The sequence below is a fragment of the Adiantum capillus-veneris genome, chromosome 30 (genome assembly GCF_014529385.1).
Source record: "Adiantum capillus-veneris isolate H3 chromosome 30, ASM1452938v2, whole genome shotgun sequence".
Taxonomy (NCBI): Eukaryota; Viridiplantae; Streptophyta; class Polypodiopsida; order Polypodiales; family Pteridaceae; genus Adiantum; species Adiantum capillus-veneris.
The window spans coordinates 52,911,337-52,933,886 of NC_140960.1; the positions used below are offsets into that span (position 1 = coordinate 52,911,337).

Here is a 22,550-nt window from a genome sequence, read left to right on the forward strand (position 1 = left end):
TAATAGAAGCAATTACTGTATCCTTGACAAACTGAGAAGAAATACTCACTTCTATAGCACTAACCATACTTTTGGACATTCCATAAGAGCAATTGCCAAACTGACAATCTGTACAGCTCTTAACATTCATGTAACATGTATTTGATTTGAGCTCACTTTAAATACCATGTACATCATTTCTTTCAGAAGCCATTGTCACACTGACAATCCATGTAGCTTTGAAAGTCAAGGAGTCAAGGTAGGTTGCAAATCGAAGGCTTCAAGGTAAAGTGATAACACAGTTGGTAACTGTGCAAGTTCACCTTCTTCCATCCACTCAGCATCCATTGGTGGATATTTTCTGAACTTTACCAAGTAACGCCTAGCAACCTTGCCTTTCACTTTTCTTTCCTTATGTGCCAAAATCTCTTCGGGGACCAAGATCTCGTCAAGTTCCTCGACTTCTGGCTGATCTTCAACTGGCATATCTTCTGGCACATCACCCACATAGGGTCTGAGAAGACTCACATGGAACACATTGTGAATCTTCCAACTGTCAGGCAATTTCAGCCTATATGCAACATCACTGATTATGTCGCACACTTGAGAAGGCCCATAGTAACGCATGCTGAGCTTTGGAAACAGTCTTTCCTTGCCCTTCATCTTCTTTAACCTTGCCTTTTCAAAGCGTAGAAGCACCCAATCACCAAGTGAAAATACCACTTCACGACGGTGACGATCAGCTGCTTTCTTTTGCTTTGCCTGAGTCTTTTCTAAGGCCACTTTGACCTTCTTGTACATTTCATCCGTGTCTTGAACATACTTATCTGCTTCAAATATCTTGTCCTTTGTATGCAGTATGGGAGGAACTTTCTTGCCACCTTCAACTATCTCAAAAGGTGCCTCGCCAGTTGATGAATGCACTGTATTATTGTATGCATACTCCACCAATGGCAAATATTGCTCCCACTTTCCTTTATGCTCTGACACATAGCACTTCAGCAGATCTAGGACAGTAGAATTTGCCTCTTCTGACTGCCCATCTGTTTGAGGATGAAATGACGAAGAGAATTTGAGCGTGGTGCCCATATTCTCAAACAAGCCTCTCTAGAACAAACTTGTCATGCGTGGATCACGGTCGCTAACAATCGACTGTGGCATGCCATGATACTTGAAAATATTGCTCATAAACAAGCGTGCTATCTGATCTGGCTTTATCTTCTTCCTGACAGGAATAAAATGAGCCTGTTTGCTGAATCTGCAAATGATGGTCCAAATACCATCATTTCCTGTCTGCGTTCTCGGAAGATCAAAGATAAAATCCATAGCAATACTTTCCCATGGTTTATCTGGAATAGGTAGTGGTTGCAATAACCCTGGTGCCTTTTGCCTGTCAAACTTGACCTTCTGACAAATTAGGCATTCTCGCACAAAGGCATCCACATCTCTTCTCAATGTAGGCCAGTAGAAGAATGTCTCAACCGCTTTAACAGTAGCATCGATACCACAATGCCCTACATATGGTGGGACATGACTCTCTTCTATAACTTTGCATCGCAATGGCTTTGTGACACACAATCTGCCATGCATCATCATGAACCCATCTTTGAGAAGATAGTGTTCATGACGTTGTCCATCCATTAGTTGCTCGAAGACCTTCATCATTTGCATACTGTTCTCTCATATCATCAAGTTCATGATGATAAGGAATTGACACAGCTGAAATTTGTGGCTTCCTTGACAAGGCATCAGCCACAACGTTCTTCTTGCCTTCCACATGCACAATCTGAAAATGGAACATGGACAACAAGATATTTGCCCATCGCATATGCTTCTCAGATAACTTTGTCTGTGTCAAGAAGTATCGCAAGGTCTGATGGTTTGTTTGGACAACGAAATCTGCACCTAGCAGGTAGTGTTTCCAACTTAAGAGCGCATGAATCACAGCCAGTAACTCTTTCTCATAGACCTGCATGGTCATCTCTGGCCCTTGCAAAATTCTGCTCTCATAGGCTACTACCCTGCCATCTTGCATTAGCACTGCACCAATGCTACTACCACAGGCGTTACACTGGACCACAAATGACTTCCTAATATCTGGCAACACAATGACCGGATCTGAAGTCATCTTTTCCTTTAAGAGATTAAAAGCTGAAATCTCTTTCTGTGTCCATCTAAGTCGCCTTCTTTTGAAGAGCATGTAAAGGTGAAGCAATCTAAGCGAAATTTCGGATAAACCTTTTGTAATAGGAGCATAGTCCCAAGAAGCTTCGGACATCATGCACCGTCTTCAAATCTGGCCATGACTTGATCGCTTCAACTTTTGCAGGATCCATTCTGACACCATCCTTTGAGACAATGTGTCCCAGAAAGTGGATCTCTTCCAGAAAAAATTCACTTTTCTTTGCATTGATGAGCAACCTATGACTGCGTAGCTCTTCGAACACAATGGCCAAGTGATGCCTATGCTCCTCTTCATTCTTTGAATAGACTATCATGTCATCAAAGAATGTACCAACAAACTGCTGGTGTGGACGGAAAATTCTGTCCATCATCCTATTGAACGTAGCAGGAGCATTTGTGAGACCAAAGGGCATCACTAAAAATTCGTAAAGGCCAAACGTCGTTCTAAAAGCAGTCTTGTGTACATCCTCTGATCTAATGCGGATCTGATGGTACCCACTCTTTAGATCTATCCTGCTAAACATAGCTGCTCCATCTAATTTGTCTAGAATATCATCAATTCTAGGTATAGGGAACCTATTCTTGATGGTATTCTTGTTCAGTGCACGGTAGTCGATGCACATACGCCATGAGCCATCCTTTTTCTGCACCAACAACACTGGAGAACAGAATGGATATGAACTGGGCTGAATCAGCCCCTTTTCTAACAGCTCCTGTACTTGGCCCATTATCTCTTTCTGCTGAGCCGCACTAACCCTGTACGGAGGCTTATTTGGTGGGCTACTGCCTGGCACCAAATCTATCGCATGGTCCTCGGGTCTCTCTGGCGGTAATTGAGACGGTAATGAATCGGAAAAACAGTCACTATACTGTTGTAAAAACATTGACCTTTCTTTATCTAGCATAGATCCTTTATCTAGCATAGATAAATTTGATTCATCACAATCTGACGCTTCATGTGCAAAAACCAAGTACGCAGAAAGATGCTTTTTCATTACAGAAGTAATAGCAGAAGCTGATACAGTGGGAATAGACTCCCCTTTAAGCTTTACATCCAGAATGTGAGTCTTTCCTCTGCTCTGTACAATGATCTTTTTGTTGTAGGCATCCATGATTCCCTGTACACGAAACAACCAAGGAATACCTAACAACACATCGCATCCGTCCAGTGGCATGATGTAAAATTCTTCAGCGTCTACATAGGACTGGATATGTAGGCGCAACTTTCCAATGATGGGTGTCACAGCCTCTGTATGGCCAGGACATGCCAAACCTGCCTCTGCTGTATACCCCATCTCTTCAGGTCTGATTCCCAATTTTTAAGCCAATTTTGGGGAAATGAAGTTGGCTTTGGCACCTGGATCAAAGAAGATAAGCACTATTTGATCCCTGACCTTTCCCCATGCTTTGCAAAGCTCACTTGCAACTGAATTTGGCTTGTCGCCCACCATATCTGGCACTAGACCAACCATGGGCTTCTTTCCTTTCCTGTCCTCCTTGTCTTCAGAATCAGTTGGCCTTTTCTTTGTAGGACAATTGTAAGCAATGTGGCCAGGCTGCTCACAGATGAAGCATTTGTTCTTTGACCTCAGGACCTTCTTTTTCTCTTCTGACTTGCGAGGAAAACGTCTTTTCCATTTCTTCGCTGGCCCCTTTTCTGATTCAGCCGTAGCTTTGTCTTTCCTTGCGTTGGCTGGCTCCTGGAGTCACTTTCGGAGCCTCCTTGGGAACATACTTCTTTGCTGAATTTTTCTTGGCTGATCCTTCCTTGACGCCAGTATTGAATTCACAATCTTCTCCCTTGAGCAAACCATTGCCAGTGTTTGCTACCTCGATGAGCTGCGTCAAAGTAGTGACTTTGGTCTTCGTGCTTTCTCAATCCTTTGGGTAGGCCACAACAGTATTTTTCAATCTGTTCTGTCAATGGCACAAACCTATAGGAAGTTACCGGAAGTAGAGCTTTCCAAAACTTCCGATTGTAATCATCCAAATTCTTGCAAGTAACAGCATGAAGCTGGTGCCATTCTGTCATGACATCTGCTTCAAAGTCATCAAATAACCATGCTGCTGCAAAAATCTGCTTGAAGTAAATCCATGTGGACGGAGCTTGCTCTTGAAGCAATAAAGTTATCCACCATTGTCCCGCATTCCCTGTCAAGAAAGTGGCTGCCTTGCGGACCTTTGAAGCCTCTGTAAAGTTTCCCCCCTGCATAGGCCTTGTCAAACTGCTGGAGGAATGAGAGAGCCTTCTTCCTGTCATCAAACCCTGTAAAGGTCGTGAAAGTCACACCTTTGTCACCTTCTTTGTATGGAGTTGGTCTCTCTAGCGGCGTTAAGTTGTCATATGGAAGTGACTGAAACATGGGAACACTGTTAGTGTTCATTTGTGTTCCCTGACCGCAATTAAGTTGACCTGGAAATGCCATATTTGGCTGCTGATTTGTAATTCCAGCCATACCAAAATTTACCGGTGGCATCCCAAATTGGCCCTGAGTGCTTTGAAACCCTGGTAGCATGCCCGTGACACCATACATGGGGTTAGGCATCATCGTTTGAGCACCCCCGAACACTGTTCTTGGCGTGTAAAACTGATTTCCAGGTGCATGACCAGCCATGCTTTGGAATACCGATCCACCTCCAAAATAGCCAGGGTGTATTGAAGGTGGTGGGAAGACTTGTTGCATAGCTTGTAGGGCCCATTAGAACTAGCTATAGGCTACTGAAAGGTGGCGGGCTGAACTGGTACAGCTTGAAAGACTGGCATCTCAGCCACTTGTTCTTGCACCTTAGGCACAGGTTGTGGAGACTGCATGTTCTCCGTCAAGTGTACAGGTGTTTCCATTGACTGTGTAGTATGAATCACCTGTGCTCGAGCCTTAATAGGCTTTTGAATATGATCCAGTGACCCAACTTGCTGAGACGGAAGAGGAGGTTGCAAAAAGGCCAAAAACCTCAGGTTCTGCATTACTTGTGTGAACATAGCCACAACAGTAGCCAACTGGGTCCTGAATATATCATCATCCGTTTGTGGTGGTCTTGAAGACTCACCCACTTCATGTGTCTGTTGACCCTGTGAAGAGGAAACCTCTTCAGTCACATCATCTGGTCTGTCAGCCATAATTGCAATTCCCTGTGTCTGGTCTATGATCCCCTGTGTCTTCAAGCCCAACCTGACCAAGGCTCACTTCTATGGGAAAAAGTAATTTAATCCCGGGGATGGAACCATGTAACCGGCCTGTTCAATCCAAAAAGGGCGGTAGGCTTTAGACTCAAACCTTATTTGCTTTCACCCATTTAATTTGTCGCCCACTTTACCTGTACTTTCAAGACACAACATAGGGGAGAGGGATACAGGCTGCTAGATTGCACCTGTATGAGTAGACCGACACCAGATTGGCCCCTAACTTAGGCCCCTTTCGGTATTTCTTTATTGTTTAAAAGAGGGAATAAACGTTGTGGTTCCCTACAAGCTGCCCCGCACAAACATGGCTGAATTTCAACTGTTCCGGCCCGATTTCGGCAGCATAATTGTACTAGGACCCTTCACAGTTAGTATTCCCATGCATTGATTGACTTTCCCGACGCATACAGGCACTTTGCAAAACCTAGCGAGAATGTGCAGCAGCTGAATTCTCTGTTTTCAGCCCCGAAAATGGGCCAGATCACCTGTACAGCGGTCCCCTCGCGTCCCCAAACCTCCTGGGGTAATTAGGGACCGTTTAGGGCCAAAACCCTAAATCTGCAAAAATACACAGCAGGCTGTAATTTTCTGTTTCGGGCTCCGTTTCGCGTGCCGGTCGCATCCGTAGCAAGTCCTCGAGCTCCCGCACCTGTAGGGCTACTTGCCCTTTGAATCGGACGAGATTTCTGGCGTGAAACCTCTCTGAATTCACCTGTACCTGCGGGGGATTAGCCGCTAGCTAATCCAGTACCTGTGCAAGAGGCTCTTGCCTCGGCAATCGCGCATGAACCCACACAACTGTACATTGGTCAATTGAAAAGCCCACTAGAGGGGCATCACATACTGCCATAGGGGAGAGAGAGGGCAGTGCGTAGCGTGCAGGGCATCACTCCTGGCACCGCACTGTACATAGGAGGGAAAGCAAGCACTCCATAGCTCTTAACCTGTGACATACTTACAAAATGAGCCTCCCAGCTGAAAATCACGTTTTTGCCTTCTCTATAAGTAGTAAACTGGCCTCAGAGTGCCAAGTGTCACTCATTTGTGCATTTTCCCGCTTTAGACCCTCGGGTCTAAAAATATCTCACCTGCAGCCTCTGTTGACTTGGCCACAGAGTAACAAAATGATCCCCATGTCAAACTGCACGTAATGACGCGAAGACATTTTCAGGTCCCAAAATAGCAGTTCCCTAAATTTTAGGAGATGCTGCCATTGTATCTTTCTAGGTCATCCGACCCTCTTTGGACACTGCAGCCACACCCAGAATTGAAATGTAGCCTCTGTAGCAAAGGATTCCACTTTGGCTAGTCAATGACCCCACTTTGGCTAACCATAGTCTTTGTCCAACCTTAGTGCTCTCTTGCCCTCAGGCCTTGACTCCCTCTGGACAGTTCCACACTAGCTATGCAATACAGGGCAGTTAGATTTCCCGAGGGGTGCTTCCAAAAAGTGAAAGTAAATAAATAATAAGAAAGAAATCAACAAAAAGGATAGATAGTAGTCACACGCTGGTGACAGCTTCCAGGGTAGTTGATGAGGTTTCACAATCATTAGTAAAGTGTACATAATTGTCATGCAGTGCAGTGATTATGATTCCTAATGCATAGTCGTCCTTGGCTTGATTTTGTGCGCTCATAGCTCGTGTTTGTATGTATGTCCATCAATGGATGACGGATCAGTGATCGTTGGCTTGACTACTCCCCACAAATGTTTTTTCATTAAGTAGCCTTTCAACTTGGTTTGCCAAGTGTGAAAGCCCTTGTTAAATTTCCTAAGCCCTTTCTCTTCCATTGCGCTAATAGAGGAGTCTTAGCTTAGGAGACTCTCCCAGCCGGTGTCTACCTCTTTACACAAGCATGACTAAAAGGTCATCCCCGTAAATGTAGATAATGATATTCATTGCAAATGGTGCTTGGTTGCAAAAAAAAAAGAGAGTTTAATTGCAGGAGAGAGAGAGAGAGAGAGAGAGAGAGAGAGAGAGAGAGAGAGAGAGAGAGAGAGAGAGAGAGAGAGAATTTCCTTGAACTTTGTGAAGCTCCTCTTCATCGGAGTGAAGCTCTTCTTCACAAAGAGGTAGTGCCCTCTGCTTTGATGAAGTCGTTGATGCTCAAGAGATCCGAAGAAGATTCTACTATGAATTGTTGGAATTAGGGTTGCAGAGAAACACACAGCTTGGAGAAGACAAAGGAAGCTCAAGGCACACAATAGAGAGTGTGTAACTTAGTGTGCAATGGAAAGATAGATAGCCCTAGAGTGATGGGCGTATATACAATGCTCGGGGGAAAAAGCCTCCTAAAGAGGGAAAAAATGCCCCCGCGGTCCTAGTGTGTTCACACACATCACTACCACATGTATATGGTAACAAATCCCCCCTGGAGTGATGCGGTGAACGAGAGCTGGCACATGAGTAAAGGGAAGTGCCATGCCCTGAGGACAGGATCAATCCACAAAGGGGAGTAAGCCCAAAGCTTTGCGGAAAGCTTCAAGCTTCTCACGAGACAATGCCTTTGTGAAAAGATCTGCAAGGTTGTCCTGTGTTGGCACATAAGCCAAGTTGATCTCTCCTGCTGAGAGCCTTTCCCTGACATAGTGGTAATGCACCTCAATGTGCTTTGTGCGAGCATGAAAAACTGGGTTCCTCGCAACTGCCAATGCGCTCTGACTGTCAGTGTAGATAGTGTTGGCAGTGTCCTGTCCAACACCCAAATCAGCCATAAGGCGTCTGACCCATACACACTCAACCGTAGCTGTGAAGGCTGCCCTGTACTCAGCCTCACAACTCGAAGTGGCCACAGTAGGTTGCTTCTTGCTCAACCGATATACATGAACTGCCAAGCATGAAACAAAAACCACTTGTGGACACTCGCGTGTCAAAACAACCAGCCCAATCTGAGTGCGAAAAAGCTTGTAAGTCTGGCGGCAATGATCCCCCCTTGGGATAAAACAAGCCAAGATGTAAAGTGCCACTAAGGTAGCGGAAAATCCTCTTGACAGCCTGCCAATGCTTAGACCCTGGGCTATGCATAAATCTGCTGACCTGTGAGACTGTAAACTGAATATCCGGCCTCGTGTTGCATACATAAATGAGGCAGCCAACAGCAGTTTGATAAAGAGTGACATCAGCAGGATCGCCAGCATCATGTAGACTTAACTTCAAACCTGTTTCCATGGGAGTGGCAATAGGTTTGCAATCCTCAAGTCCAAACTTACATAGCAATGTCTCTATGTAACTTTTTTGACACAAGGCAATACCACCATCACACTGCTTAAACTGTATACCCAAGTAATGATGCAACAGCCCCAAATCTTTCATCTTGAAAGTAGCATTCAAATCAGCCTTAAATTCAGCAATACGTCTCTCATTTGGTCTAGTGATCAGCAAATCATCAACATAAAGAACTACAATGAGAAGTACATCACCCTCACACTTTACATACAATGTGCTTTCTGCTGGACTGTTACGAAAGGCTTGTTTGACCAAATGAGTGTCAGCTTTCTCATACCAAGCACGAGGAGATTGCTTCAACCCATACAAAGCCTTCTTACATCTGCACACTTTGTCCTCTTGTCCTCTTATGACGAAACCGCGAGGCTGCGTTACATAAACTTCCTCAAATATGTCACCATTCAAGAAAGCAGTAACAATGTCTGATTGATGTACATCCCAACCAAAATGAGCTGCCAATGCACATAGAAAACGCACAGTAGTCATACGACAAGTGGGAGCAAAAGTCTCTTCATAATCTATGCCTTTTTGCTGTGCATAACCCTTTGCAACAAGTCGAGTCTTATGGCGATCGATCTCACCATCCGGCTTGCGTTTCAACTTGTAAACCCACTTCGTACCAATGGCCTTTTTGCCAGGAGGCAAATCACATAAAGTCCATGTGTCATTCTCTATAAGTGCATCATATTCTGATTGCATGGCAGCCATCCAATTTTCTGAATTCTGTGCTTCATCAAAAGACAGAGGCTCCTCAACATCATGTAAACTAGACACAGCCAAAGCATAACAATCTGATGCATAAGATGCATGGCGAGAGCCTGAACGAGTACGACTAGACAAAGGTGCATCCAATTTACTGTCACGCAAAGTGTGCACCAGCCATTTTGGCATACCTCTAGCCTGCTCATTTTCAGCCCTTTCCTCATCAAGTACATCATGTACATCTGCATCAGTAATAGGCTGTTCTAAAACATTTTCAGAAACCCCCATAGGCTGTACATTTGCCTCATTGGAACTTACATTCGTATTTCCACCACTGAAAAGAGGCACAAAGTGTCATAAATGTCCCGTGAGCTTACATTACTGTCTCTAGTACATGACAGCAAGGGCTGAACAGAATCTTCCACAAACACTATATCCCGAGAAACCAGAATACGTTTTGTTTGCGGATGATACAACCTGTAACCTTTGCTTCAGCACTATAACCAACAAAAAATACATTTGACAGCCTTATCATCCAATTTTCTGTGCTGCACTTGTGGCACCAAAGCATATGCCAAACAACCAAAAACACGCATGTGCTCAATAGAACGCTTTCTATCATGCCATGCTTCATATGGAGTAATAGACTGCAAAGCTTTCGTAGGACACCTGTTAAGTACATAAGTGGCACACATGATGGCCTCAAGTCAAAAAGAATGCGGTAAAGCTTGACTTTTGACCATATATTGTGTCATTTCCATCAGTGACCTGTTTTTCCTCTCAGCAACACAATTTTGTTGAGGCGTACAAGGCACTGTACATTGGTGTTTTATCCCACGACTAGCCAGAAATGCATTAAATTTATGAGACATATACTCCTCCCCTCGATCGGAACGGAGGGTGCCAATAGTACATTTGGAGACATTTTCAGCCATAGCCAAAAATTGTTTGAAGCACATGAAAACTTTGGACTTCGCTTTAAGCGGAAATACCCATGCATGCCTGGAGTAGTCATCAATGAAAGTCACGAAGTACAAGTAATTGCCCAAGGACGGAGTTTGCATGGGCCCACAAACATCAGTATGCACAAGCTGCAGCTTGCATGTGGCCCGAACTGAACCATCCTTTGGAAACTTAGAACGCTGCATCTTACCCAAAATACAGCCTTCACAAACATGTTTGACAGGTGCTTCAAGATGTGGCAAAGAAGCAACCATATCAGATTTCTGCAAACGTAGCAAACTGGCAAAATTCAGATGACCAAAACGTGCATGCCAAAGTTTTGCATCTGCAATAGCCCTTGAATCTGCAACAACATTTGCAAAATTTTGTCCACACTTGTCATACAAAGTGAGCTTATACAGCCCATGGCACAAAAGCCCAGATGCAACAATTCATCACCAAAACCGAGATCATGAAGTGTACATGTGTCATCCACAAATTTGACTACAAGTCCAAGTCTAGCAAGTGCGGATACAGACAAGAGATTCTTCTTGATCCCAGGTACATAAAGTGCATCAACAAGTGTGAAGGAATTGCCATTAGCAGCAGTGAGCACTATCTTTCCAACTCCCTGAACTGGATAAGAGGCGTTGTTGGCACAAGTGACTGAATTCCCATGAGGGACTGACTCGAGAGAGGTAAACAATTCACGATGTGAGGTAATGTGCTTTGTAGCACCACTGTCGAAATACCACACATGTGAATCTGCAGCAACTGATAAGCATTCGAAATGGACAGCAGGATTGTAAGTGCACTCTGCGCTAAATGCCCATTCTGCATCAACATCAGCAACACAGTCTCCTTTCACAGAAGACTCAACAATGGCTGCATTTGTAGTGGAACAAGCATTTGCAGTGGAACCACCCTCTTTCTTCTTAGCCTCTTTGGCCTTCAACTTAGGACACGACTTGATCAAGTGATCATTGGCTTTACAATAATGGCAACGCATCTTCTTTTTGCCCTTATCACCAGAATTGTCAGACGAAGTACTACCAGCAGAAGCATTAGGAACAGAATTTTTGCCACTCGCAGCAGAACCATAAGAAGTGGCTGCATTACTGTTACCACCCTTTCTTTGAGAAGCAATAAAAACCTGTTCAATTGCACGCTGCCTAGTCCTGTTTGTTCTAGAAAGTGACTCTTGCAACAGCAATGTGCATAATGCATCAAACTTGACAACTTCAGGATTTCCTTGGGTCATCAGTCACCAAGTACTAGCAAAAGTCCGGTAGGAATCTGGTAAGGCATCAAGAACAGTCTGCACAAGGGAACTGTCTGAAATGACTTCACTTGCAGAAATAAGTTGCTCATTGATATCCTTGACACTAGCAAGGAAAGTGTCCATATCATCTTCCTCATGCATAATCTTCGACTCCAGCTCTTTATGCAGCAAAGCAATTTTAGCCTCATTGCGGCTTGCATAAAGACCTGCTAGAATATCCCAAGCCTGTTTTGCAGATTTTGCTGAACGGATGTGAGGAACAATGGTGCGCTTCACAGACAACGCAATCAATGCATCAGCTTGTGCATCCTTAACATCCCAACGAGCTTGTTCTGCCGTAGGCAAAACAACTCTAACAGCTGCAATCCTTGCAGCAAGACCTGCAACATCCTCAACATCGCCTACATCCTCAGAACCAGGACGTACATCAATGCCCTGCACAATGTTCTAGACACCCTTTGACACAAGAACATGTTGCATCATATAAGCCCACATAGAGTAGTTGTCCCCATCCAACCTGTCCTCTGCAGCAAACATCTTGAATACATCTGTGTTGTTGTTGTCAGCCATGGTAAATGCTGCACCTGATGTGAAAACTGCCCGAAAATAGGAGAAACGGAGCTGGAACAACTTGTGCTATATAGCACAAACCGAAGAAGACTATAAGGCACCTGTTATGTAGAAAAGGGCACCGACAGAAATTCTGCACAAAATGACGAAATAGCCTGTGCAGTACTGCCTGTAGTGCCCGAAAATATTTGTCGACGTGTGAATGCTCACCAAAGCTCACTGAAATCGGAGAAAGTGAGCAGGCGTGTGCTGGAGTAGCTGGCGACTAAGCCCGGGAGGACGTGACCTGCTCTGATACCAATTGTTGGAATTAGGGTTGCAGAGAAACACACATAGCTTGGAGAAGACGAAGGAAGCTCAAGGCACACAATAGAGAGTGTGTAACTTAGTGTGCAATGGAAAGATAGATAGCCCTAGAGTGATGGACGTATATACAATGCTCGAGGGAAAAAACCTCCTAAAGAGGGAAAAAATGCCCCGGCGGTCCTAGTGTGTTCACACACATCACTACCACATGTATATGGTAACATGAATGCTTGCTGAAAAAGCTCAATGACTTGCCTTTGAATTCCTTGCTGAAGCCTTGGGAAGCTTTGAATGAATGCCTGTCGAAATACTTGATCTCCAGGCCCTTTTGAACTCGGCAGGTATGGTAGGCCGAAAATATGTAGCAGGAGAGAATGCTCCCCAAGCAATGCCTGTGCCTTGGAGTGATGGTGCTGCGGGAATTGGGGCCTTGGGAGAAGCACCTCTTAGGAGGTTGGGAGCTAGGCCACCACGCGGGAAGGGGGGGACTCCTTGAGGCGGACCTGATTCGAGTTTTAAAAACAGTTTGGCGCCTAGGCGAAGTCTGTGATCGGACGGGATATAGTGCCGTTCGCGGTCGGTCGCCGGTGTGTAGGCAAACAAAGGTGCTGGACGGAGTGTGAGCAGACCCGCCGGTCAGTGGCGGACCCGCCCGTCCCTTGCAATGAGATTTATCTCCGTTTTGAAATCCGTCGGGCGACCTTGTGTATGGATGCCTTTTTTGAGGGTTGACCTGCTAAAAAAGGGCAATCCCACCACGATTTTCTCAAGAAAAAAAGGTGGTGGTGGAAAATAAAATGACGAGCATTAAATGCACAAGAAAATCTACCCCCCCCCCCCCCCCTCCCCAACCCACACACACACACACACACACACAATTGCTTTAGCTATTGTACTGCAGGTCTGGAAAAACAGAAGCTAACGATGCGCTAATCAATTGAGCAATTAAATGCACATATGAGACCCGATTGGAGCAAATGAATATTTGTCGGATAGCTCTTGTCAATGGCTTGTCACACACTAGCCAATGGTGGCTTCAATGAGAGTAATAATGTCGTAAAGAAAGCTGAAAATGAACACAAAAGCGGGTACTAATCTTCTGCCTATCAAGCCAACCTAGCAATGGAGGGTAGTGGCCTCTTAGGTGTGCCAAGGACATGCCCACACATAGCTAGATTAGGGTTTAATTAGCGAGAGGTGCAACTAGTTATGTAAATGCCAATGGACCGTAACGATAATTAAGAAATGCTAATCAATCTAATGGAGATGCTAATCACTAGCACACTAATGCATAACGACAAACCTAGCTAGCATAACCTAGAGCTCTGATACCACTTGGTGGGAATGGGATCGGGCTCGCTAGGGTGGATGTAAGACAAACGTCGTACACACAACTGAGTGTGTTTTGGCTAGATTATAACTCAAGCGAATTGGGTTCCAAGATCAATTAACTTGGACTCATAAACACGATCTTGAGTAGTTGCTAAGCCATCACAAGCACCATAAACAAGAGAGATGTAATGCAAAATGGAATGGGTTTGTTTATTCATGAAATGAGCTTTAAGTAGCTCTACAGCCTTGCACGAGTACGTGGGATAATTCTAACTTTTCCCTCCTTGACTCATACTCTAGGACTCTAGGACAAAGCTCACACCTTCCAACACTTGGAGATCTTGCACACTTTCGGCGATGGAAGGGCTGAAAACTGAAAACGTTGGCTGATCTACCTCTTTGGCTAGGCTGGATCTGCAAAACGCTTGCCAATCATTGCAAAAAGGTTTGCGCTGGGCTGATTTTTGCAAAACGCCAAGTCTCTTGCAAAAACGTTGGACTCTACTGCTAGTGCTATGTGCTTGTTAGGGCAAACTGTCCACCAATCCAACAAATTAAATTATTAAATGATTTAATTTATAAGTTTTTGGCCGGGGCTAAGTTTCAGGTGAAATTGTGGCACATCTATTGATCTAGGAATCCGATCAACGTGGGGAATGGCTCGTTGGATTTTTTAACCTAAAACTATATGCATGTCATGTTCGATGCCCACCGTAGTGTAATAACATTTGTCAAAACGCGTGTACAAACCATTTATGCAAGAGGGTTCCAAAACTGGAAAATTGGCTCTAGAAGTCGATGAAGCATGTCCACGTGGCACATAGCCATGTGCACGTGACAATATAAGAGATAGTTCGTATGCAGTTATTAACTAGGCTTGGTACTAATGGTGTTGTATGGGAACACTTCCAAGTGCCTACGCCCAGCTGACATTGGTTGTGCTCATGTGCAATCAGAGGGTATGCAGCTACTTTAAAGTGCCTGGACATGCACGTCATGCATACATGCTCACAAGGGTGCTAGAACATGTCCTAGAGGCTAGGTTGTCCTAAACCTTAGAAATAGGAGTTACAGCTTGTTCACATGCACATGGGATTATGTCACGATTGTGACTATGTTGCAGTATTACATCTACTCCTAGTTGCAGATACGCAAAGGAGAACCCCTACGCTTGGATGGTTGCGACCCTTCGCCCAAAAGACATGCCTCTTTGCCAAAACCAACACTCCTTCGCTCTACGGTTGCGACTCTTCATCCAATGGTTGCAACTCTTCGTCCAATGGTTGCGACTCTTCATACCACAACTGAAGCGATAAATATTCCGGATACTCCCGAATCTGAAGTCATCATAATTTAGATTCCCCGACTCCAGAGCCCGAACCCGTTTCCGAACATAGTCTCTGCTCTCGGAGTACCCGTCTCAGCATCTGTTCTCGAAGCAGAACCTGTACTTGAGAGTTCTCTTTGAAGCGTAACCATGCCAAATTCTCAGGATGGAGGTGGTCAATCTGACGATGCCCTTGCTCTTATCAAGGAACAAATGGCCACACTCTCGACAAGTCTCGCATCACTACACACTCGCTTGGATCAGATGCAAATGCAAAACAATTCTCGGAGTCGTCATATGACTTCTTGGTCTACACATGCTGATTCAACACCTTCTTCCGAAGCTTCAGTGGACGAACAAAACGAATGAGATCCAACTGAAGAGGTAGACAATCGTGAACTTCAATTGCTTTATAAATTTTTTTATTGCCGCACAGAAGAAGAAGCTTGATGTTAATTGCCGGAACCGTATAATGGCCGCCGCGAAAAGCGCATGCTGGACCAATGGCTGTTCAAAATGGAGGTCTACTTATCAAACAAAGACTTGGCCGAGAGTAAAAAAGTTGCACTTGCTAGTTCTCTGCTCAAGGACACAACATTTCTTTGGTGGCAACGAGGGGTTGCTGATGGTAAACACACACCTTCTTGGGACAAATTTCGGCGTGCTATTCGCAAGGCGTTCGGACCTGCCAATGCGGATTTTCATGTCCGGTCCTCTCTTCGCCGCCTGAGCCAAACAGGTTCCTTGGCCGCGTACATCACAGAGTTCCAAAGGCTAACTCTGGAGATAGAGACCCTTAGTCATAGTTACATGGGACGGCGGGTCGGGGACGGGACGAGGATGGGACGGCAAAAAGTCAAGAAATGTGGACGGGGTTCGGAACGACAAAAAAAGAAGAAGAGTTTTTTTGGCATATTTTGACCTACATACATGCCACACACATAGAGCATCACTTTGACCACAAATTTACACTAAATAGACCAAAGAACATGGGTCATATAGACGCAATGGTGCTAATAAAACATCGAGAAATGAGGACCCAAAGGGTGGCTTTTATAGCCATTGGGGTGCTTCAAAGTTCAAACATATGGCTATTGGAGAGGAACTAGCCACTAGAAATGATCAGTTTTTCAAATTTTAAAAAAATTCCCTGCCGTCCCCTGCCTGCGTTCCCACTTGGCAGGCCATTTGCTGTCCATCTCCACCCGTCCCGGAACCGGGCGTCCCCCGTCCCTAGGCTCCATCCCCTGTAACTATGCCCTTAGTCCCTTTGATAAACTTCACAGCTTTATCGACGGACTCGAACCCAACCTGAAGGACGATGTGCACAAATACAACCCTACCACCTTGGATTTTGCAATTGCCTATGTGGAGTGTCTTGGTGATAATTGGCGCCCTACACGGAATTTTCTCCCTGGTGACAGATCTTCACATAGCACTCGCTTTTCACAGCGCGATCGTAGAGAAAGCTATAGCCAAGTCAACAGCAACAATCTCAGTTCAGACAACAAGCAACGACACCTTATTCAACCTCAAGGTTCTATTCTCAAGATCGACAATCTCAAAGCAGATCTTCTTCAAATGTTCCTCCACTTGATCGATGTAAAGGACATGATTTTTCTCAAGATCGGCATTCCAATCTTCAGCAAGACTCTTCCTCAAATGTATCTTTGACTTCAAAGAAGGATGGTTTATGTACAATTTGCGGTGGTGACCATAGATGGTATCATTGTCCAAAGAGACCAAATCCATCTAATTTGAAAAGGAATTCCAACGCGGAAACATCATTGAATTCTGAACAACCAAATTCTGCTCAAGATAAAGGAAAATCTTTGGTCAATACAGTTCATGTCTCAGAGGATAGGACTTTTCTTATGAAGCATGCTCAAGAGCCTCTCTCAAAGCAAGTTTTGAGCCTTCTTGGAACTCTCAATGGTTGCTCCATCAATATTTTGGTGGATAGCGGAGGCTCGAATAATTTCGTCAGCACTCAGATAGTTCAACAGCTGGACTTACCAACTCAGAAGACATCTCACTTATATGGTGTGGAGTTAGCAGATGAATCAATTTTAACTTGTGATGAGACAGCTCGACAATTGTGGTTCGGTATTCAAAATTATATAGATCAACAGTCATGTCTCTATCTTATTACGACATGATTCTTGGTCAGTACTGGTTATTCCAATATGATCCTGCTATTAGCTTTCGAGGACATACTATCAACTTGTTCAAAGATAGACGAGAATTGATTTTACATGGGCTTATTATGCGGAACGAGTGATCAAGCCTCTCGTGTACTAGTCAAACAGCATGATACAATGGATTATGAAACGAATATGATTTCCGATGCGGATGCAGAAGTTATTATTGATGAAATTTTTACTTCATTAATTTCTCCTGAATCAATTGATGAAGACAAAGATGATTTCAAGCAAGAAGTTTTTCTAAGTGATACTTCGTTATCAGACAAAGATAAAGACATAGTTGCAGATTCTGAGTCAGAAGATTATTATGCTTTCTTTGATTCTTTGTTGGATGATGATATGTCAATTACAAGTCATGAAATGACAGTTTCTGAAGACGATTCTGAAGAATCTTGGGATTCATTATTGGAAGATGATTACAGTCTCAAGCCAAAATCCTCTCCAGTGATTCACAAAGTTGAAATTACCCCATCTGAAGAGTGCCTTGAGAAGATTTCCTCTTCACCAAATATTTTGCAGGTATTAGAAGATTTTGAACCAGAAATCTTACATCGCATGAAGGATTTTGAAGATCAATCCCTTGTTGTAGTCAACCTGATTATGCTAGATTCCTATAAAAAGTCTTGGAACAATGCAATGACATGGGATTTAGCAGTCAAAGCAAAGAGGTTTCGCAAGAAGCAAAAGTTCAAAACAAAGGTTGCAGATAACTCAAAGATTGAAGGTTTTTGGAGATTCAATGCTTTTTCAAAGTTCTATCAACATATGTTGCAGTATTACATCTACTCCTAGTTACAGATATGCAAAGTGCCATGCCAAGGAGAACCCCTACGCTTGGATGGTTGTGACCCTTTGCCCAAAAGACATGCCTCTTCGCCAAGTGCCACGCTCCTTCGATGATTGGTCACACCCCTTCGCTCTACGGTTGCGACTCTTTGTCCAATGGTTGCAAGTCTTCACCGAAAGGATGCGTCTTTATGTCTAAAGTTGCGTCTATTCACCATGAGACGTGTCTTTTCATTTGTGTCTCTTCGTCTCCTATATAAGGAGCCTATTGTACTCAGTTTTCAACAATTCATTCAATGAATCAAACACACATTCAATGTCTTGTCTCAGTTTGATCTTAAGTATGAAATTTTTAAGTCTTAATTATAGGATTAGCACCACTAATCCTCACAGATTAGATGTGGAGGTGTCAGAGCAAGGTCTCCTCTCTTTCTCTATAAAGGACGGTGACCTTGGGAAGATACGGGCCTTTCGGTATTTCTTTATTATTGCTTCACAAAGGTACAACTCTTGAGGGTCCAACTCTCTCTGAGTCTGGGCTGAGATGCTCTCCGGAGAGTGGCTCTCTGGGCACTTATAAACTTACAAGGGATGCCCAAAAGCAGAGCCCCAAAAGCATCAGATTCGAAAGCACTTTGCAATGGGAGGGCACCACGTGCCAATGAAAAAGAACAGACCGAACAAGCACTTCAAAACATTTGAACTAAACTGAAATGAGAAACACGACACACAAGACACAAAGTGGTGGAGTTCCACTCAAAGAGACCATTGGCCCCAAACCTTGGCGCCCCTTTCGGTATTCCTTTATATTGCTTCGACACGTTACAACTTGGGCGGCTCTCCTATGCACCTTCCACGAGGTAGGATGCCAGAGAGTGAGCCCTTAGCACATATTTAAAGGCCCCTTTGCCATGAAAAGCAGTCTACATGAGAAGCACCAAGTCATTTGATCTCCAAAATCTAGCGCTAAAAGCAGCCAGTGCAAAATACGAAAATCTGTACACCTACCACGTCAACAGCCTGTCAACACAATTTACGGGCATCCGTACAGTCTGCCACATCATCAACCAACGCAATTTGCGGAGCGTCCGTACAACAACCACGTAACTAGTTTTTACGTAGGATATTCTATGTGTGTGGGTGCTTTTATGTTTAGGCCCCGTCGGATGGGGTACCATATGTTGGTAAAACTTTAATAACTGGGCCACTTTGCGAGGAGCTGTAAGTTGGTGAGAACTTCTTCAAAAAAGAAGAGTGGGACTGGTTTTTTCAAAAAGAGCACGAGTGAGTCCCAGATTATGCGAACATGTATTGGTTTACTCTTTCCAAGGTGGCTCCATTCCTGAACCGTTCTGATGAAGAAGTTGGAAGGACTTTTACCTGAACTTCGTAGAAGCATGAAGATGTATCTGCAAGATACTTTGCAGCAGATGGTGGAGTCAGCAATGCAAGCTGAAGGATTCTTCAAACTATTGAGTCCCCCAATCACTGCTTAACACGTATGACGTTGAGAGCATATCTGCACTTCTGTTGAGCATCTTTAGTGTACAATTTGGCTTTGACACTTGGAGTGTAGTCTTGGCTCATGCACCTTGGGAGAGCATTTTGTTTTATGAGGGTTCTAACACTGATAGAGTCTTCATGCTGACAGCAGGTAAGTATCATCTCGATACACTTTTCTTTGACGTTGGTGCGGATCAGATCTGTTTTTGACTTTTAGTAAAGGTCAGATATAGTGGTAGTACACTCCACGGTCCACCTCACTTCATATGTCACATGAGCCACCTTGATGTATAGCTTGATTGTGGCCTAGCCCTTCTTTTTTTCTATGGCCGATTATTGTTCACGAGCATGATATGATCTGGATGTTTCTGATCATTTTTCTAAGAAAGCATATTTCATTCCTTGTAAGAAAACATTAACTACACATCAAGCTGCACTTTTGTTTCTCACGTTTGCGTTTCCACATCATGGTTTGCCAAAGGTAATGATTTCAGAGAGAGATTCCAAGTTTTGCAATTCTTTTTGGACCATTTTATTTGAAAATCATGCTACTACACTGATTTTTACAAATATGACATCCCCCCCCAAACAACACACACCCACCCACCCACCCACAGAGAGAGAGAGAGAGAGAGAGAGAGAGAGAGAGAGAGAGAGAGAGAGAGAGGTTGTTGCTTGACCAGGGACTGTGGACATTGCCGGTTGATCAAAGAGGAACTGAGTAAATTGTTGTCCAACTATTGTGATACATTTACTGGTCAGGTGTTTCCCAGAAAAGCTGCAACACCTATGCAGGGATTATCTTCAGAGGATGGATTGATGTGCAGTTCACCAGTAGGCAGTTGCACAATTGAAAGAACATTACTGGAAAAAGAAACTTGCAAAGAGCATTTTTCTTCTGAAAAACTTGAGGGAAATTTGGTTTCTAATTCACTGATAGAGAGGGATGTTTGCTCCCCGAAAGATGAAGAGCCTGATCTACCTGCCATTGCGAATGGGCACAATGATGTTCAGGAAGGCAGTGACGCCGAGTGTCATTTGTGTATTGAACTGGGGTCATCACAGTCAGAGGATCCAGATGCAGAAACAAATAGGGATGGGTCCGTGGAGAGGGAGGTACCCCTTGAAACAGAGGGGGTATGCAACTCAGAGGGACTGCAGACACGCCTTGAAGAAAACCAGGATTGTTTGGGTAACATGTCGAGCCATGGAGAGGTTACTTCAGAAATTGAAAAACATACTAACAACTCCCATGATGTGGAGGATGATAGAAAAGGCGAGGAATTGTCTGCTAAAAGTAGCAAAGAGGAAGATTGCTGGAATTCTGCACTAACCAGGGAAAGTGGTAATTCATGTGTTGGTGTGATTGATGATCAGGCAGAGAAGGACGGGTACATTGATCTCAAATGCGGTTGCACAAGTCAGAAATACGGTGACACAATGGGTATTCTTAGGCTTTATCAAAATGGGAAGCTAGAGATACAATGTCAATGCAGTATGGGGTGTATTAAAGGTAAAGTTGTCCCTTTTCAGGCGTAGCGTTTTCCGTAACTTTTTAGACGATCAAAGCGTATTATGGAGAATTTTTTTTTTGGGTGCAGGAAAGCCAATGTCACCTGCCAGTTTTGAGAGGCATAGTGGGCGGGGAGCTTCAAAAAAGTGGAGGGACAGCATATGGATTGTTTTAGGTGATCAAAAAGTTCAGTTTTCAAAGGTGAAAGGTCTGGATGCCTTTGTTCGCAGATATAAGGAGTCTGGTCGGACCACTGGGCGCCAACCAGCTCTGCCCAAGCAATCAATTCACCGCGATGAGTTTTTACAGTGCAAGAAATGTTTGAAAAGGCGCCGCTTTCGAAGGAAAACCAAAGAGGAGTGCCAGCTGTTTCATGAAGCTTCCATGAACCCAGAGTGGGAATGCTCGAACTATCCATTTGAGAGGTGGAGTCCTATACCAGCATTTTGTTTTTGTCAATGAAGTTTTGTTTGGAGTTTTCTGAAGGGTTGATGTGGGTTTGTGCAGTTTTAGTTCATGCCAGGATGAGGAAGAGAGAGAGGCCCGGCAGGCTAATCGGGGTTGCGTACGGTCACGGACCTGCCCAGGGTGCATTGATTGTGTCTGCTTGGGGTGCTTCACTTGCAGGTTTGAAGATTGTGAATGCAGATTGTGTACAGAATACATAGCCAACAACAAATGAAGCCGAGTTATTTGTATAACATCTTCTGAGAATCATCACTCAAACATAGGGCTCATCCTTCCATTTTCATGAGTCTATTCTTAAACAGAGCACTAGGGAATTTTTATAACTTCTTTGTATATTGCTCAACAAGATCAGCCAATTAGGCACACATATATATACATCAGTTTTGCAATAAATAGTAACTCATCTAGGAGCTGTAAGCTGATGGGCTCTAGAGTTAGGACCACAGCTGCCTTTCTTCAGTTTAGATTAGTATGTCATGGAGCAAGTGTCTGCGTCTGAGGGAACTTATTATGCACAGATTCTTTGCTAGTCTTAATGGTCTTTTTTCTAGTAATAACGGTGTATCTTTATTCAAGATGAGGTTTACTTGGACTGTTCATTTGCCTTGTACTTGTCATGGTGGTTGATTTTCTCCTTGTTTGGAAAGCTCATCTTGGCATGTTTATATAGCTGGTATTTGCAGGGATTCTCAATTTAGCTCTTTCAAGTTTGTCATTTAGATGGTGTATTCTCGTCATTGACATTGGGATGGTTATACTTTATAGTTGCTCCGATTATGTTTGTGGTTTAGATGTTTCTCTCATGTAGTTCAGATGTTTTCTCATTTGAGTCTTGAAACTCAGAGCCGAGACTCCGTCGCTTTCTGATGAATGAAAAAGAACAGCTATTAAAGAAAGTATCTGAATTCCCAGCAACAATTAACCTTTACAGTCGGTCCATCCCAATCGTGCAAAATTTAATTGTCTAGGCTTGCGAATTTCCAAACTCACCATGTGAGTGCTCTCTTAGCTGTCCAAGAAATGCCAATGTGCACTTCATCCTAA

The 22,550-nt window shown here is 44.0% G+C and overlaps 1 protein-coding gene across 3 annotated transcripts in view; it reads left to right on the forward strand.

Moving 5' to 3' along the window:
• Nucleotides 1-21,926, forward strand: part of LOC147417960 (uncharacterized) — a 49,966-nt gene extending 28,040 nt beyond the window's left edge. For all 3 annotated transcript variants that reach the window (XM_086506681.1, XM_086506682.1, XM_086506683.1), the window contains exons 3-5: nt 20,209-21,038; nt 21,127-21,463; nt 21,546-21,926. In XM_086506681.1, the coding sequence (XP_086362807.1) occupies nt 20,209-21,038; nt 21,127-21,463; nt 21,546-21,720 (1,342 nt within the window). In that variant the 3' untranslated portion in view covers nt 21,721-21,926. The remainder of the gene's footprint in view (nt 1-20,208; nt 21,039-21,126; nt 21,464-21,545) is intronic.
• Nucleotides 21,927-22,550: the final 624 nt, after the last annotated feature.